The 19,854-nt window shown below is 43.2% G+C and overlaps 1 protein-coding gene across 1 annotated transcript in view; it reads right to left on the minus strand.

Annotated features, from left to right (window-relative positions):
• Positions 1 to 19,207, minus strand: part of LOC124606572 (cytochrome P450 4g15-like) — a 73,092-nt gene extending 53,885 nt beyond the window's left edge. Inside the window, exon 1 of the mRNA XM_047138557.1 lies at positions 19,134 to 19,207. Coding sequence (XP_046994513.1) covers positions 19,134 to 19,207 — 74 coding nt within the window. The remainder of the gene's footprint in view (positions 1 to 19,133) is intronic.
• Between the last annotated feature and the right edge of the window lie 647 nt (positions 19,208 to 19,854).

The following is a 19,854-nucleotide window of genomic DNA, read 5'->3' on the forward strand; positions in this document are numbered from 1 at the left end:
TACTGGGTTCTATTACTTAAGAAGTCTTCGAGCCACTCACCTATTTGGGAACCAATCCCATATGCTCGTACCTTAGTTAGGAGTCTGCGGTGGGGCACCGAGTCGAACGCTTTCCGGAAGTCAAGGAATATGGCATCCGTCTGATACCCTTCATCCATGGTTCCCAAGATACCTGGCGCACTAGAGCGACGATTGCATATTTTACTGATCTGACCTTTCCAGTTCGACAACAGCTTCTAATGATGAACTCTCATTTCCATTCTATAGCGTATAATTATGAACTTTATTTTCACTCATTCTGTTGGCACTAAATTTTGGTTATGGTCAACAACTATAAAGCAAAAGTTCCCGACTACCTTGTAACTGTGTGCATGCCGGAATGATTCTTTCAATAACGCCATGACCTATTTCCTGTGTCAACATTGCCCAGTCCCAATTCGTGTTTGCCATTGATAATGCAGCCAGGATGTTAAAACCTAATCTCTTCTTTTTTCGCGGAGAAGTTATTTGCTAGATTCGATCCGGAAAATGAGATTCTGGTTAACACTTTATGAGCCACACATAGAGCGTAGGAAGGTCAGAGGAAAGCAACGGCCATCCTAAAGGCCATAAGCTGAAGTAGAGCATTATCGTTAATTGGTGAATCAATACATCAAGCCCTTGAAATTTCATATTCTACCGCTTGTTTACAAACTTAATCCATGGCGTGCTCCGTTGGACCTAAGTAGAAATCCTTGGAGCCCCAGAACTGGGCATTAGCCGTCTTTGAAGGACCTGCGCCTAGATTATAACCTAGAGCAGGGCCGGCCCGCGCTAAATTTCACGTGTGCAGCGTGTGCGGGCCACGTGCTGGCCACAGCTGTGCTCCTTCCCGGAAGTATCCGGCACAGCGCGACATTTCATTTTGAATTGCGTTTTTTTTTGCATTTTTCATTCAGCACAACTCTTCACTTCGGCAGAATCGTGGTGTCCGTGCTTTTCCTTTGTGATATGAAGGACGTTCGTAGGCATCGCAGCTATTTGCAGAAAAAGAGGCAGTCTAACGATCTATGAAGCCTTTAAAATGAATGGGACTGACAGAAGAGAGGGATGAGAGTTCTCAGTACCTATTAGCTGTCTCATAAGTAATGGGAACTGCAAATTTGCTATGAAACGATATTACAATACCACACAAAAAGAATTTAAAGATTTAGTTAACAATGGAAAAGAAAAAAATTACAGCGATCGACCGACAGCCGGCCGCTGTGGCCCAGCGGACCTAGGCGCTACAGTCTGGAACCGCGCGACCGCTACGCTCGCAGGTTCGAATCCTGCCTCGGGCATGGATGTGTGTGATGTTCTTAGGTTAGTTAGGTTTAAGTAGTTCTAGGGGACTGATGACCTCAGATATTGAGTCCCATAGAGCTCAGAGCCATTTGGTCGACCGACGGGATTCATTGTTCGGTGCATCAGGAAGATGTTTCTGCTAAATCTGTAGGCATGCAACGCGTGGGGAAGCTGATGCTGTAAATAGCAAAATTTTTGAAGTGGCACACGTTACTGCACTGTCAGTTGCAACAGTTTTAGGTGCAAATGAGTGAAGAGTGTGGAGACTTTATTACTGCAAAGTAGGTTGGTTAAGTAAAGGGGTATGCTTGGAAGGGCTTTTCGAATTAAAACTCGCTATTGTTGAATTTATGAAGAAAAGAAAGGAATGCAGGAACGAAAATTAGAACATCCACAACTTATTGCACTCGTCGCATATTAAGTGGACTCGACTGCACAGTGCCCACAGCAAGACATGTACGATAAGAGAGAACTACTTTTTGGTTTGATGGGGATGCGTTTGAAAAGAAAATACCGTTATAGAAGGGACACATTCTGACAAACACAGTCGAATTCCCTAAGCTCGCTGCAGTTAAAGAAACGCCAGGTTTGAAAAATTGTGTGTTTCCTTGAATGAGCTTCAAGGATAGTTTCCTAAAGGGTTTGAGGTCACTTTCAATCTCATATTTGTTTTTCGAGCTGTTTGCGAGAGCGTTTACCTTTCTAGTCGAAAGTGTCCCTGTGGATGTGCTGATGTAACTGATTGACATGTAAGGTAATTCCCATTTTAATGGCAAATTATTTTACGTCGAAACTGTCCAGAACCTCTAAATAGCTTTCCTCAGCAGTTTTTCCACATATCCATAATGAGGCTGCAAAAGTGTTGCAATATTTCGCTCGATTTCTTTGTATGAAGGATTTTTGTTCGGTTATGCGACTACATAATCACGATTAAATGGTAACTTGAGTGCGAATATCTGTGAAATTGTCAGCGTTTGTCCGTAATCCGAAAATTTGTACCAGATAAATACGATATCACGTTTTCAGTGTGTCAAAATAATCAAATACTCAAAATTTGTTTTGTTTGTGAATTATGTTGTCGAGAAATGACAAATACAAAACCAGGTCACAAACAGTGCGATAGCGTTGCCATTTAAATGCAGCGTGTTCCCAGCTTCCCCCTCTAACCCATCCAAGCGTTCAGACGGCATAGCGTGGTGGTGGTGGAAACGTGCAGCGAGGCTGAGCGCTATGGAATTGTGCCAGGGCAGGGCCGTGAGCCGAAATCTTGGCCAGCACTGTTTTAAACTATAGAGCTGTAGCTTCTACATTTAGCTGGTAATGTACCATTAATGATGGCGACACTTTCGTAGCAAGTTTACAAGTTTCCATCTATGCTTTGATAATTTTATGTTCACAGGCTTCCCTGACCAGAGACAGATTCAATATTGTATCTAAATCATTTAGGAATTCATTGTCTGCACTGGACGGTAAATGTAGATATCAGTTGTAAAAAATTTAAGAGGGTTGCTCAGATAGTCTCCTAAAGCTTTTATATAGACTGAGTAGAGCAAACGGACTCTTACACATCCTTGAGGAACACCAGATATAACTTCTGTTTCACTAGATAAGTTCCCATCATGCACTCGGTACTGTGAAGTGTACACGAGTGGTCCCTATGCTCCGAAAGACGATATCGATGATATTTTGTTGAATGGTTCGCATGCTGACACTTGTTGATGCCCTAGCATTGAAATCTGCAGCAATTTACGGAAGGGTTGCACTTATGTCACGTTGAACGATTCTCTTCAGTCGTCGTTGGTCCCGTTCTCGCAGGATCTTTTTTTCGGTCTCAGCGATGTCGGAGATTTGATGTTTTACCGGATTCTTAATATTCACGGTACACTCGTGAAATGGCCTTACGGGAAAATCCCACTTCATCACAATCTCGGAGATGCTGTGTCCCATCACTCGTGCGTTGACTATAACTATAACACAACATTGAAACTCACTTAAATCTTGATAAACAGCCATTGTAACAGCAGTAACCGATCTAGGAGCTGCGCCAGAAAGTTGTTCTCTCATATAGGCGTTGCCGATCACAGTGCTTTGTAACACCATAGCTTAGACACTACATAGCTTTTGTTGATTCATTTGGCTTTCTATTTTGTTCAACGTCTCATCGTTGAACGTCTGTAATTAGTGTACGATTAATTCGATACTGTAATGAAGTATAATCTCTGTAATGATATGTTTTGTCTTTGTCATATAATCTCTTTGGTTATCTTTAAAATTAAATAATTTTATTTAAATAATTTTTTGTAGAAATGTCAATATATGCAAATGTTCTGTTTTTATTTAAAATGTTTGTTTGCTGTTATGTAATTGCCTTCACTTAGGGTTCTTAGTTATTATGCATGTAAAAGGTGTTGTGGTTTCCCTCGGGAACGGAACTGTGTAGCGCGCGCAAAGTGTGGTTGGCCTAGGTAGAAAAGGTGGAATTGAGAGTCAGTCGGGGACGAGCTACCAAACTTTCAACTGCTCATGTAAAAGTTGTACATTGTGCTGGTGCCAAGAGAGGTTTTCCTGACGCTTTCCAATGCCTCTGATGGATGGATAAAGAGCTGGAATTATTCTGAAATTAGTATCTATCATCGCCATCAAGAAATGACAGAGTCCAGCAATTCTACCTGCAAATCCACCTACCAACATGCAATCGCCACCACATTGCACAGTCACTGTCATGGAACACTATAGTAATGTACAGTGAAGGATCAGCTTATTGGATGTGTTAGTGTACTCAAATATAAGGTAATTTATAATTGAATTTATGTACCTACCTCGATTTTTTTCCTTATCATAACACCTCTTAGGTTCCTCTCCGTTTGAACTAAAGTGATTACCGAGTGTCCTCCTTGAAAGAACATTAAAGCCTAGTGTTTTAACTAATTAATGTCTCTTCAACATAGTAAAAAGAAAGTTAAAGTTAATGTGGCAAGAGAGTGAGTTAAAGTAAATGATGCTTACTGAAAATAATTTTCCTATTAAAACTACTTATTAATATGTTGTTGCCAACTTTAAAATTAAAAGTTCTTAAGACTGAGGCTTATAAAGTTTTGCTTAGTAAATGATCACATTGCTGCCTGTTGTAAATCGCAAAAGGTGAGTCAGTATCTTACAAATATGTTAATTTTGTGTCTCACTGTAGTAAAAGTAGAAATCTGCAATTGTGGAAAGGTATATTCTCATGCTTGCTAAACACTTGTTTCTTTTGTGTATTGAAAGTGCCTATTAATAGTGTAATAGGATCCACAGGTTATCCTTTATGCTCATGATAAATAATAATTAACAGAAAGACAACTATTTATGAAAACAATAATTTCTTTATTCAAAAGACATTGAGAAGTAACCTGTTAGTGAATTCCATTTAACATTCATTCTAAATAGAAAAGTATTTAGTTGAGAGAGACTTGACTTGTGATCAGTTCATAATGTTGCAGTGTTATAGCTTATTCTACCTGTTTATATATCTCTGTATTTAAATACGCATGCCTATACCAGTTTCTATGGCGCTTCAGTGTATTAGGTTGGTGCATAGGTTCTTAGCGTTTTTCTATTAGATTAATAAACACAGTAGTGCCACATAACATAGACTTTAGTCATCAAGAATACTCTAGAATTCTCCTTCAGTATTCACAAGTCTGCCAACAATGGGATAATTTTTCGATTCCGCGACTATAGAAATCACATGGTTTTGAGGCAAAGAATTCATAGGGCCATGTTTGGAGCGCATTTTCATCCGGAAAGGAAGCTCCTTCAAGGTTGTTCGATAGAGAGCGGGAAATGTGGAAATCTGAGGGCGCAACATCATTGAATAATGTGGGTGCGGAAAGACTTCCCATCCAAAGACCTGTCCAGCTTTTCTTGTCAGTCTAGCAGAATGCGGGCGGACGATATTGTGGAGTAGCACCACTTCACGCAGTCTTCATGGTCATTGTTCTTGGAGTGCGTCTGCAAGACATCTCAGTTATCGATTGTAAATATTAGCAGTGACGGTCATACCTCGGAAAAGCAATTCGTAGTACACCACACCGTCGTTGCTCCACCAGATGCAAAACATTGTCTTTTGTGGAAGCACGCAGGTCTGTAAGGGAAGTTGCTGCTTCGCTTGGGCTCAAACAGTCCTTTCTTTTCCCTTTTCCTTATGTTAGCTTAAAGACACTATTTCTCGTCACTAGTAACGGTGCAGGATAGGAATAGTCGGTGTCGTCCACGAGCCAATTGATGTCGTGCAAGCAGAGACGAACATGTGGCCACCAGTTAATGTTTTATTATTTTAGCTTAGAGTATGCGACACCCGTAAACCAGATTTTTGAACCTTCCTCTTTGCTTGCGAATATCGCATGATGGCGTAATGATGACAATTCATCGCATTTGCCAGTTCTCAAGTACACTGACATGCATCATTGTAGATTAATGCATTTAAAAGATCCTCATCAAATTCCGAAGGTCTTCCTTAACATGAAGAGTCACTAATGTCAAAACGACCCTTCCTAAAACTAGAAAACAATTATCTTGCCGTGCTCTGTACAGTGACATTATCCCCACACACGGCGCAAATGTTTCTGGCTGCCTCTGATGAAATCGAATAAGTTCAAAGAAGTGCTGTTCGTTTTGTATTATCGCGAAATAGGGGAGAGATAGTGCCACAGAGGCGATACGAGAATTGGAGTGGCAATCATTAAAACAAAGGCGTTTTTCGTTGCCACGGGATCTTCTCATGAAATTTCAATCACCAGTTTTCTCCTCCGATTGGGAAAACATTCTGTTGGCACCCACCTACGAGGGTAGTCCCAAAAGTAAGGTCTCCTCTTTTTTATAAGTACATAGACCTGTTTATTTCTACAATGCTTTACATCAGTTTAGAGCTTGAACATTTAGCTATTTTTCGACATAATCACCATTCCTGTTGATGTATTCTTGTAGACGCTGTGGCAGTTATTGTATGCCCATGTCATACCAGCTCGCCGCAATGCTGTTCAGAAAGTTATGAACCTCTTCTTTCACCTCGTCCTAGGAGCTGAATCGCTGGAACCACAATTAATGCCGACAGGTACTGTGTGATGCTGGAAAAACTCAAACGGGCAATTCAGAACCGGAGAAGAGGAATTTTGAGCAGGGGCGTACACATTCTCTATGATAACGCTCGGCAAACCGTTGCTCTCCTGCAACAGTTTCAGTGGAACATGATGACCCACCCACCCTATACTCCTGACTTGGGGCCCAGTGACTATCACGTGTTCCCTAGGTTAAAAGAACATTTGGCCGGAAAGCGATTCAGCTCCGACGACGAGGTGAAAGAAGAGGTTCATAACTTTCTGAACAGCATGGCGCCGAGCTGGTATGACATGGGCATACAATAACTGCCACAGCGTCTACAAGAATACATCAACAGGAATGGTGATTTTGTCGAAAAATAGCTAAATGTTCAAGCTGTAAACTGATGTAAAGCATTGTAGAAATAAACAGGTCTATGTACTTATAAAAAATGGGAGACCTTACTTTTGGGATTACCCTCGTACATAGTTCTAATGATTGTCACCATAAAATAAGACAAATCAGGGCTCGAACAGAAAAATTTAAGTGCTCGCTTTTCCCGCGCGCTTTTCGAGAGTGGAATGATAGAGACAGCTTGAAGGTGGTTCATTGAACCCGCTGCCAGGCACTTTATTGTAAATAGCAGAGTAATCACGTAGACGTAAGCGATGCTGTTACTCCTCTATTGAACTCAAACAGAAGAACAAGTCGGAAATGTTCCGACTTCTCCACTTGTCACTATTTTCTAGCGTCCACAGCTCGACTCACTATGTTCTAATGACAAAATGACAATATGTAAACTCAAATACCAATAGTGAACACAAAAAATGACAATCATAAATATACCCAAAGCAACTGGAATACCAACATGAAAAACAAAAACGCTCCGAACTTGTGCACCAACCTACTATAATTTTACTTATATGGCATGTATCTATATTTCTTGAATGATTTTTTGGATAACAAAGATGGCTCTTTGTACTTAATGTAAATGTAGCGTCATATAACATGTGTAACATCCCTGTGTAATGTTACAGTGTAACACTTCATGTACAGTGAAGAGAGAATTCAACGAACAGCAGTACGGATCATCGTTTTGTTCTTGCCTAATTCATGTTGATTGCTTTAGCAGTTCTGCTTCTGAAATAAAAATTATCACCAGCAAAGAACGAAATACAATCTGTTTTGTACTTTGCCCGCTACTGTGAGAAAGGCTTCTAGTCTCTGCACTAATCCAAGAATGTAACTACACAATTCTTCCCCCGAAGATGGTATGGACCTTCGAAATGCATAGTGGTGCAATAAATAAGTGACTACCGCAGAAATTGTGTGTTATCAATACAAAATTGTGAATTATCAGTTGAAGAGTTCATGATATTATCCTTCATGAAGAAATAATTATGACAGTCCTTGACAAACAGTGCTTAATGGGCGAAATATTTTTTTTACTATGTATATATATTCCAAGATCATATTACAAATCATTGTTAATGATAAGAATCTATTGGGAGTACGGGTTTAAAACAAAAACTTTGAGGTTACCTGATTGCATAGTAAATTAAGTCAGATAAAGGACTTAAAGATCAGTCGAAAAATGTTCAAATATGTGTGAAATCTTAAGGGACTTAACTGCTAAGGTCATCAGTCCCTAAGCTTACACACTACTTAACCCAAATTATCCTAAGGACAAACGCACACACCCATGCCCGAGGGAGGACTCGAACCTCCGCCGGGAACAGCCGCACAGTCCGTGACTGCAGCGCCTAATACCGCGCGGCTGAAAGATCAGTCGAATAGGATGCTTAGCTTCTTGAGAAGAGGTTAAGTCGAACATCAAGAAAAGTAAAAGAAGGGTAACAGAAAGTAATCAAGTCAAATTAGGAGATGCTGAGGGAATCAGATTCAGAAATGATACACTGAAAGTAGTAGATGAGTTTTTTGAGCAATAAAATAACTGACGATAGCCAAAGTAGAGGATATAAAATGCAGACTGGCAATAGCAATAAACTCGTTTCTGAAAATTTTGTTAACATCGATTATACATTTATGTTCTTGGAAGTATTTTCTGAAGATGTGTTTACAGAAATTTGTAGTTCTTTACTAAGTAAAATAATAGAACGTGGAATAGGTTCCCATGGTACACAACACAGTTCAGGACATTGTTGCCGAAACAACGAAAAAGAGGCCATTTTTAAAAGAACACATGATCTCCAAATTAGGCAAAATTCAAAGATGCTCTAAACATACCACGGAATTTAGTGCGAGTTGCTTTTAATAGTTTTCACAACAAAACAGTCTCGAAATACGGCAGAAAATTCGAAGAGGTTCCGATCGTATGCAAAGTTTACCGACGCCAAGGCAACATGTTCACTGCGTGATAGCAATGGTAATGTTACCAACAACAACGGCGCCACTAACATGGAGTAACTAAACATGGTTTTGGGAAACTCCTTCACCAGAGAAGATTCGGTGAATATTTCAGAATTGGAATCAAGAACAGCTGCCAACATGAGTAATCTAGAAGTAGATATTCCTCTGCGTACCGCAACAACTTAAGCCACTTGATAAACGAAAGTCTGCAGGCCCATATTCTATACCAGTTAGGTTCCTTTCGGAGTATGCTGATGAAATAACTCAGTTTTTATCAATCATATACGCGTTCCAGTCACTTTAATGTGATCATCGCCTATGTTCGACGTCAACAGGCAATAACCACCCACAGACTGCCGGTGGCAGCACTAGCAGTGGAGGCTATATAAAGCATGTTGGAGGAGGGGGGGGGGGGGGGGTGGGTGGAAAACAGAGCTTTGGCTTTCGTTCCAAGGGTGGAAGAATTTCCGAAACGGCTAAGTTTGTAATCTGCTCGCAAGCCGCTGTGTCTGAAGTATACCACGCGTGGCAAAATGGTGCTATCTAATACGAGCGCGAAGGTAACTGTGATGCACCATGGACCATAGATGACAGGGGTGAACCGCCACTATGGACATACGTGCGGCGAATAGATGTGTCATGTTGAGCAACTGATGATCCAGATGAACCAAGGGGCTACCAACAGTGTCTTCTCAATGACCGTTCAGCGAACATTGCCTTGTATGGGCCCCTTCAGCAGACCCCCACCTAGTGCACCCATGCTAACTCGTCGACGGAGGCTGGAGTTCCCACGCCTATAATGCATCCAGACGTCCACTGAGTGGAGACAGGTCGCCTTTTTAGACGAATCACGCTTTATGCGCGTACGGCGTGCAACCCCGAAAGCAAACACCCTGTAACAATAGTCGGAAGGATCCAGGCAGCGTAATGGTGCGGGGAACGTTTTCGCGTCATCCCCTGGGTGACCTCGTCATTCTGGAAGGCTCAATGATCAACGCAAGTATGCATATATCCTTTGGAACTATTTTCACCCCTACGTGCTGTTTGTTTTCCCTCGGGGCGACGGCATCTACCAGTACGACAATGTAACGCGTCGCACAGCTCACAGTGTATTTGCGTTGTTCGAAGAGCACCAGAATAAATTTACTGTACTCCTCCGGCCACCAAACACCCCGACCAAATCGATCAGGCTGTTCGCACCACGGATCGTCAATCGAGAAACGTAGCACAGCTGGCTACGTGCTTGGAATCAGCATCCATGGCAGTACGTTCCAGATCCTCATCCACTCTTCCTGCACGTCTCGCAACAGTCCGTACTGCAAAAGGTGGTTACGCAGGCTTTTGACAGGTGACCACGTTAAGGGGACATTGTACGTGAAATTCGTTGAAATTTGCCATTTTCAGTTTTTTACTCCATAATGTACTTTGAGCTTTCCTGAGCATTTTGGTATATAATACAAATAAAATCAGACAATTGTGAGACCTTCAAATAATATTTTGAATGTTGACGTGTGACTGTAAAATTTCGCGGTTATGCATATATTGCCACAGTTGAGCAGTAATATCGTGGGATCTACACAGTCTACAAGGCTGTGAATTGTTTTGTTTTGTGCCTACTGCTACGTCTCATAAGTTGGCATTACGAATAAACAAATGAGTCTTGTTTCTGATACTAGTTTTCGATGAAAGTAGTGTGATTATCGGCTATTTCTGTAGTAAGCTAACGTCTATTGCTTTTTATACGTAAATAAAATGACCTAGCGTAAAAGTAACTTCAAGAAACGCAGATTTGCGGGTAACAGATATGTGAGACCTGTATTTTCTTCTGAAGTACTTGAAAACACGTGTGATAGTGGTGAAGGAAGCCATGTCATGCTCTGTGTCCACCTCCAACAAACACTTGGTGTAAATATAAGCAAGCTGAATTTTCTGGCACCCTGCATGAATGCACACAAACATTCTCTTCCTTTGGCAGTAATGGAGGCAATCAAACCTATTTACAGAGATTTGGCAAATCCTGAGCTACTAAAGAAGTGTTTACATGGGAAGACCCAGAATGTGAATGAGTCCTTCAATAACGTTGTGTGGTGCCGCAAGCCTAAAAATGTATTTGTTGGTGTTATGACTCTAAAGTTAGCAGTGTCTGATGCTGTAGTAACTTTTAATGGTGGGAACTATGAAAGACTTAAGGTTCGACAATTTTAATAATAATTCTAGTTCACTGTATCTAGAAAGGTGCATTCAATAATTAAGTAAAATTGTAAGTTGGTGTCTTAAAAGTTTCCAAGATAGTGAGTAACAAAGTTCAATAATTTAACATTGGCGTCATAGGACATACAATGTCGCCTTAATGTGACTAGATACTGCTTAGCCGCTCGCTAGACGAAAGATCTGTTCCTAGAGACTGGAAAGTTGCACCGGTCCCAGAATTACACAAGAAAAGAAATAGACTAATCCGCTGAATCAAAGACCCATTCACTGATATCTATTTGCAGTAATTTTGGAACATTATGTCTTTACGTTATGAAATCCGTCGGCCATCAGGGTCTCAGGAAATATTTTTGAGAAACACAATTGACTCTTCACACGAAGTAATCAGTCATATTGATAGGGGACCTCAAACCGATTCGATAGTTCTATTTTTGATAGCGTTCCTCCCAAGCGGCGCCTAAACAAATTGCGCGACTATCGAATATCATCGCAGTTGCGCGACTCTATTCGTGATTTCCTATCAAACTTCACAGTTCGTAATAACTGACCGGGAATAATGGAGAGAAACAGAAGTGATATCTGAGGTTCCATGAGGAAGCGTTGTAGGCCCTCAGCTGTTCCCGATCTGTACATCATAAACGACTTTGAAGATATAAACAGCCCTCATCAGAAGGTCAAGACTAATTGCAAAATGATGTAGACAAGCTGTTTATACTGTGCGAAAAGAGGCAGTTGAGCTTAAAAAGTGTAAGGTCCTCCCCCTGAGTACTAAAAACAACCGTTAAATTTCGTTTACAATAGATCACACAAATTGAGAAGCTGTTGATTCAACTAAATACCTAGGAATTACAATTACGAATAATTTAAACTGAACCAACACCAGAAAGCGTTGCGTGGAAAGCGAAGCAGAGACTGCGTTTCATTGGCAGAACACTTACGACATGCAACAAATTCTTAAGAGATTGCCTATACTTCGCTAGTCCGTACTCTTCTGATCTACTGGCGGCGGGCATCAAACAATTTCAAATTGAAACAAAGGTTTCTCTAGTTGTGGTGAAATCTTACGAGTGCGAAAATATTTCCACCTACACCGGGAGAAAAGATCGCCACCATAAAAGCGAAATCAGAGTTTGTAGGGAAAGATTTAAGTCTTCACTTTCTCCACGCTCTGACTGAGGATGAGGCGATAGGTTCAAATGGCTCTGGGCACTATGCGACTTAACTTCTGAAGTCATCAGCCGCCTAGTACTTAGAACTAATTAAACCTAACTAACCTAAGGACATCACACACTTCCATGCCCAAGGCAGGTTTCGAACCTGCGACCGCAGCGGTCGCTCGGCTCCAGACTGTGGCGCCTAGAACCGCACGGCCACTCCGGCCGGCGAGGCGATAGGGAAACAGCCTGAGAGTAGTTCCACGATCCCTCTGCCAAACACTTAGGAGTGAATTGCAGACTGATCATGTAGATATAGATTTGCCTGTAGTGCAGTCCCGTATAGAAGTGAAACGTGAAGGATATACAGTTCAGACAAGAAAGGAAAAGAAGGTTTTGAAATCTATATCTACATCTGCATCCATACTCCGCAAATCATTGTGTAGAGTACCTCCCATTGTACCTGTTAGGGCTGCTTCTCATTCCATTCACGTATGGAGCGCGGGAAAATGACTGTTTAAAAGCCCCTGTGCGCTCTGTAATTAATCAAATCTCCCTCAAGATCCTGCGAGACCGGTACGTAAGGAGTCTTAGTATACACTCCTGGAAATTGAAATAAGAACACCGTGAATTCATTGTCCCAGGAAGGGGAAACTTTATTGACACATTCCTGGGGTCAGATACATGACATGATCACACTGACAGAACCACAGGCACATAGACACAGGCAACAGAGCATGCACAATGTCGGCACTAGTACAGTGTATATCCACCTTTCGCAGCAATGCAGGCTGCTATTCTCCCATGGAGACGATCGTAGAGATTCTGGATGTAGTCCTGTGGAACGGCTTGCCATGCCATTTCCACCTGGCGCCTCAGTTGGACCAGCGTTCGTGCTGGACGTGCAGATCGCGTGAGACGACGCTTCATCCAGTCCCAAACATGCTCAATGGGGGACAGATCCGGAGATCTTGCTGGCCAGGGTAGTTGACTTACACCTTCTAGAGCACGTTGGGTGGCACGGGATACATGCGGACGTGCATTGTCCTGTTGGAACAGCAAGTTCCCTTGCCGGTCTAGGAATGGTAGAACGATGGGTTCGATGACGGTTTGGATGTACCGTGCACTATTCAGTGTCCCCTCGACGATCACCAGTGGTGTACGGCCAGTGTAGGAGATCGCTCCCCACACCATGATGCCGGGTGTTGGCCCTGTGTGCCTCGGTCGTATGCAGTCCTGATTGTGGCGCTCACCTGCACGGCGCCAAACACGCATACGACCATCATTGGCACCAAGGCAGAAGCGACTCTCATCGCTGAAGACGACACGTCTCCATTCGTCCCTCCATTCACGCCTGTCGCGAGACCACTGGAGGCGGGCTGCACGATGTTGGGGCGTGAGCGGGTGACGGCCTAACGGTGTGCGGGACCGTAGCCCAGCTTCATGGAGACGGTTGCGAATGGTCCTCGCCGATACCCCAGGAGCAACAGTGTCCCTAATTTGCTGGGAAGTGGCGGTGCGGTCCCCTACGGCACTGTGTAGGATCCTACGGTCTTGGCGTGCATCCGTGCGTCGCTGCGGTCCGGTCCCAGGTCGACGGGCACGTGCACCTTCCGCCGACCACTGGCGACAACATCGATGTACTGTGGAGACCTCACGCCCCACGTGTTGAGCAATTCGGCGGTACGTCCACCCGGCCTCCCGCATGCCCACTATACGCCCTCGCTCAAAGTCCGTCAACTGCACATACGATTCACGTCCACGCTGTCGCGGCATGCTACCAGTGTTAAAGACTGCGATGGAGCTCCGTATGCCACGGCAAACTGGCTGACACTGACGGCGGCGGTGCACAAATGCTGCGCAGCTAGCGCCATTCGACGGCCAACACCGCGGTTCCTGGTGTGTCCGCTGTGCCGTGCGTGTGATCATTGCTTGTACAGCCCTCTCGCAGTGTCCGGAGCAAGTATGGTGGGTCTGACACACCGGTGTCAATGTGTTCTTTTTTCCATTTCCAGGAGTGTATTTTGACAGTTATCATTTAAAGTCGGTTCTAGATGGATCGCACGAGCGATTTGTAAGCTTTTTGGAAGAAATACGTTTCTTGCAGAGACTTCTTTATTTATATTTAATATTTATTTGCTTACCACTGTGCGCAGCCACACCTCATGGCGCCGAGGTGCCGTTGCACACAGTTGAGTGCTACCTGATAATAGCAAATTGCGCAAATTACGATGAAATGAAAACCCTTAGGACACAGTCGTTGATATAAGTCAACATGGACAGTTGAAAATGTGTGCACCGACCGGGACTCGAACCTGGGATCTCCTGCTTACACGGCAGACGCTCTATCCATCTGAGTCACCGAGGACACAGACGATAGTGCGACTGCAGGGACTTATTTCTGGCACGCCTCCCGTGAGACCCACATTCGCAACTTATTGTCCCGCATTATGGTCATAGTGCCCCTGCCCATCATACTCATTACTCGCGGCTTTAGCGCCGATTCCCGTAAGAGTTCGAGCACCGTTTGTTTTATATACATATAAAGCGTAGTTGTGTGCTGCTGTTTATACTGTATCGAATATTATCGCTACAGTTCTAAGGTCTGGACAAGCACGGACTGTCTCTGAAAATAACTAACCCAAAACATATGAAGTTAACAGACTAAAGATTTTACTTGAGAATGGCTACAAAGCCGAAATGTCGTAGCACGGAAAATAAAAATAAAATGGACAAAACATTCGTTGCAGGAAACCTTTCATTACTTTCAGGATATTATCACGTTTCTGACCCTTGTCGCAACAAACATAAGTAAGCTCTCAAATGGCTCTGAGCACTATGGGACTTAACTTCTGAGGTCATCGGTCCCCTAGAACTTAGAACTACTTAAACCTAACTAACCTAAGGACGTCACACACATCCATGCCCGAGGCAGGATTCGAAACTGCGACCGCAGCGGTCGCGCGGTTCCTGATTGTAGCGCCTAGAACCGCTAAGCCACTCCGGCCGGCCATAAGTAAGCAATTATCTTTGTAGACTGATAGTATTTTCCAAGTATTCCACCAATAAATCGAAATTTGCTACCTGCCTTAACTACGACTCAGCCTATGTGATCATTCCATTTCATATCCTTACAAAGTATTACACCCATGTATTTGTATCTATTGATTGATTCCAACTGTTGCCCGTCGATTCGGCTGCTACAGTAGAATGTGTACGATTAGATGGCGTGATCGAATGACTAGTGAAGAGGTACTGAATCGAAAAAAAATTTCCAAGCACTATAGGAATTAACATCTGAGGTCATCAGTCCCCTAGACTTAGAACTACTCAAACCTAATTAACCTAAGGACATCACACATGTCCATGCCCGAGCAGGATTCGAACCTGCGACAGCAGCAGCAGCAGCGCACTTCCGGACTGAAGCACCTAGAACCGCTCAGCCACAGCGGCCGGCTACTGAATCGAACTGAAGAAGATAGAAATTTATGGAACAGCTTGACTAAAAGAAGAGATCGGTTGATAGGATATATTCTGAGGCACCAATAAATTAGGAAATGTGTACTATACACCGAGGTGACAAAGGTAATGGTATAGCGATATGCACATATACATAGGGTGGTAGCGTCGCGTACACAAGGTATGAAAATGCAGTTCATTGGAGGACCTGCCGTTTGTAATCAGGTGACACATGTGAAAAGATTCGTGACTTGATTATTGCCGTACGACGGGAATCAACCGAATGCGGAGTGGTAGTTGGGCGAATGCCACATTCCGTTTCGGAAATTAGGAAGTTCAATATTCCGAGGTACACAGTGTTAAGAGTGTGCAGAGAATACCAAATTTCAGGCATTACCTCTCATCACGGACAACGCAGAGGCCGATAGCCTTCATTTAACGACCGAGAGCAGCAGCGTTTGCACAGATTCGTCAGTGGTAACAGGCAAGCAACTCTGCGTGAAATAAACGCAGAAATCAATGTGGGACGTACGACGAACGTATCCGTTAGGACATTGCTGCGAATTTAGCGTTAATGGGCTACGGCAACAGACGACCGATGCGAGTGCCTTTGCTAACAGCACGACATGGCCTGCAGCGGCTCTCCTGGGCTCGTGAGCATATCGGTTGGTCCCTAGATGACTAATACCGTGGCCTAGTAAGACGAGCCCCGATTTTAATTGGTGAGAACTAATGGTAGGGTTCGAGTTGGCGCAGACCCCCGAAGACATGGTCCTAATTTGTCAACAAGGCAGTATGCGAGCTGATGGCGACTTCATAATGGTTTGGGCTGTGTTTGCAGGGAATGGACTGTGTCCTCTGCTCCAACTGAACCGATCATTGACTGGAAATGCGTTATACTCTGCTACTTGGAGACCATATGCTGCCATTAATGGACTTCATGAGCCGAACGACGATGTAATTTTTGTGTACGATAATGCCCTATGTCACCAGGCCACAATTCATTATTTGATTGAATCGCCCGACATGAATACCATAGAACACTTATTTGACGTAATCGTGAGGTCAGTTCGTGTACAAAATCCTGCATCGACAACACTTTCGCAATTGTGGACGGTTGTAGAGGCAGCATGGCTCCATATTTCTGCAGGTGACTTGGATAAATTCTAGTGTGCGATACCACCCGTCGGATTTGACCAATGACGTCATACGTAAGGCAAAGATGCTGTAATGGACACTCTATGAATGGAACGGATCATACTCTTAAACGAATGTAGCATGCCGTAAAATACATTTAATGCGACTATTATTTACGCTCGAATTTCATTTAAACGAGTTGAAGATGAGTGAAATAAATAAGAAATGTGAGTAATTACGAGTGCATATATTATATTTTCCACACGTACTGCTAAAACGATCTAAATAATGAACCGTCTGGTTCGAACCAACCTGTGTAGGAGGTCATTTATAGTTACCGATTCCAATATTTGTTTGTTGCGCAAAAATCTTATATCAGAAACGTGCTTTAAAAATGATCTTGTTAGCGAACAACAGATTACAACTAGACTTTCAAAAAATAAACATCTTTACACACGTTACTGCACACGCAAAGAAATAAAACTTAAAAATGACCAAATCTTGCAACCGATAACTACACGAAAGTCACACCAGCTACAGTAGCTCCATATAACACTCAGTAAAATAGATACACCAGGAGTGACAGTAAAAATAAGAGAAGAGTAGCAGAAACATCGAAAAGAAAAACATAAAAGTGGCTACATAAAACGAAACTTACTGCATATGAACTTCCAAAGGAGTCAAAGATCGAGGCTGACAAGAACTAAATAAGGACATAACAAGAAATAATAATGTTAGAAGTTCGAACAGTAACGAAAGAGACAAAATTCAGAATAACTAATGAAAAAAATAAGAAACTCAAACTGACCGGCACGAATGAGGTACCACCCAAATCAATTCTTCCCTACCACCCGTCCTCAATCAGACGCAAAATTTTAAAATAGTAAAAGAAAAAAATGAAACCATGAGTCAATAACATAAGCTCTCCGGCAAAGACACAGCAATACCCCTCGGCACACCATTTTAACCAGAAAATATTAAAACGACAACAAACCCTCCCTCCAGAGAAACCAAAAAGGTAACACTGGCACGATGCAGTAACATAGAAAAACGCAACCTAAAACAAGAAAAAAGTATCAGACCCACCAACACCTAACTAACAAAACGAGGCTTCTCCATTTTGCTGACTGCTTTCATAAATGCAAGAAATAATCAATAACCTTTAGGAATACTCTTCCTACAACAGTATTCATCTAAATGGCCTTGCAACACAGAAATCCGTCTCTTTCCTCGCGCGATAAAAGATTTTACAGCCCCCCCCCAGCACCTCTCAATAGTATTAGTGCATCCCCCGTCTTATAATCCTTAAACTGAATGTTGTGATCTCCGACCAAATGATGATAACCCATTTCACCCAACCCCTTGTACGAAGCAAACCCATCCGACATGACTACAGAACCTTCTTCCACATATTCTTCTATTAAAGAAGTGAAGACTTCCTTTGTCAGATTCGGTACAACCCTAAGTACAACATCAGCACAATCTCCTCCAGAAACTACTACTCCAAAAACCCAAAGCCCAACAACCTCGTGCCCCCTTTCGTACTTCCTCTTTCCAAAATGTGACTCATCTACTTCAACTATAAAGCCTCCCCCCCCCCCCCCCGTGCCCCAATGACCCCCTATACTTTATAAATTCCCCGCAGACTTCTCTACAAAACGAGAACCAATCGACTACAGTGCCACACGAAACCCCTGCTTCGTCCATGACAGATTTGCAAGAATATTCACAGCAAAAATAGTAGGTTAGTATGAAAATTACTTCTAAATTCAGCCTCGATCTTTCGAATCACGTCCCCCTGCGTGTGGATCTGCATATGTTACTTTTTCTGCACCTCGACTTGAATTCGTGGGAAGTTCGTGATGACGCAACCTTCGTCAAAACCATATAATTTCCACAGACACTGTACTTGCAAAATTCAGCAATTATGCCCAATGATTGCAAAAATTTTATAGTTGATTTACGGTCACTAATTTTCTGAAGCAGAATTTTCACAGTAAAAACAACTGACTCATCCATAACGAACAGCGTCAGAAATCAATACCTTACAAATCACGACTACTTTCATTAACAAAAGATGTCGAAAACAAATTACGAGATGAAAACGAAAGAAGCTACATCGAATTTAAAATATATGCGCGTAACGAGGAAATCGAGACAAATCATTTAATGTTCATCGACAGCAATCTGCGGTACAAACAAAATAACATCACGCATTACGTTATTGGTCAAAGCCGACGGGTGGTACCGGACACTAGAATTGACCCGCGGACTTGACGATATGTTGGTTTATGCCGCGTAGAGTTGGTGCACTACGCCGGACGAAGGTCGTCTGACACGATATTTGGAGGTATCCCATGAATTTTGTCACCTCGTTGTACAATGAGACAAGTAACTCACCTGAAGACGTCTCCGTACTGTGCGTGCATGTCCTTCAGCTGTTGCACGAGCACAGGAAGTTTGCGGAAGAGCATGAGGTTGCCTAGCAACGGCAGCGTGGCTGGACCCGGCGCCGAGGTGCGAGCGCGAGTCGCCCACAACCACCACAGCACGCCCGCCAGCCAAACCGCCGCCCACGCCGCGCCCGTCATCAGCTGCGTCCACATCTCCGTGCGCGAAGTCAGTCACCGCGTGTGAGCGGGGTCCGCGCCGGTGCCCCAATATATGCGTTACCCGGCATCCACAGCCAGACACGGCGGCGCCGGTCCGGAAGCTCCCTCTGGCCTTCGTTTCCGTGTACACGAAAACACGGCCAGAGGTCAGCGGGCTGTGTGTCAATGTTGATCTAGTGAAGCGAAGGAAGGCAGGCAGCGGTGTTTACCGTCCCGATGTGTTTACAGCGATAAGCTGCTTCGCAACACAGGGAATCACCATCTACTTCCACATCTACATGGACACTCTGCGAATCACATTTAAGTGCCTGGCAGAGGGTTCATCGAACCACCTTCACAATTCTCTATTATTCCAATCTCGTATAGCGCGCGGAAAGAATGAACACCTATATCTTTCCGTACGAGCTCTGATTTCCATTATTTTATCGTGGTGATCGTTCCTCCGTATGTAGGTCGGTGTTAACAAAATATTTTCGCATTCGGAGGAGAAAGTGGGTGATTGGAATTTT

The sequence above is a fragment of the Schistocerca americana genome, chromosome 3 (genome assembly GCF_021461395.2).
Source record: "Schistocerca americana isolate TAMUIC-IGC-003095 chromosome 3, iqSchAmer2.1, whole genome shotgun sequence".
In the NCBI taxonomy this organism is placed as follows: Eukaryota; Metazoa; Arthropoda; class Insecta; order Orthoptera; family Acrididae; genus Schistocerca; species Schistocerca americana.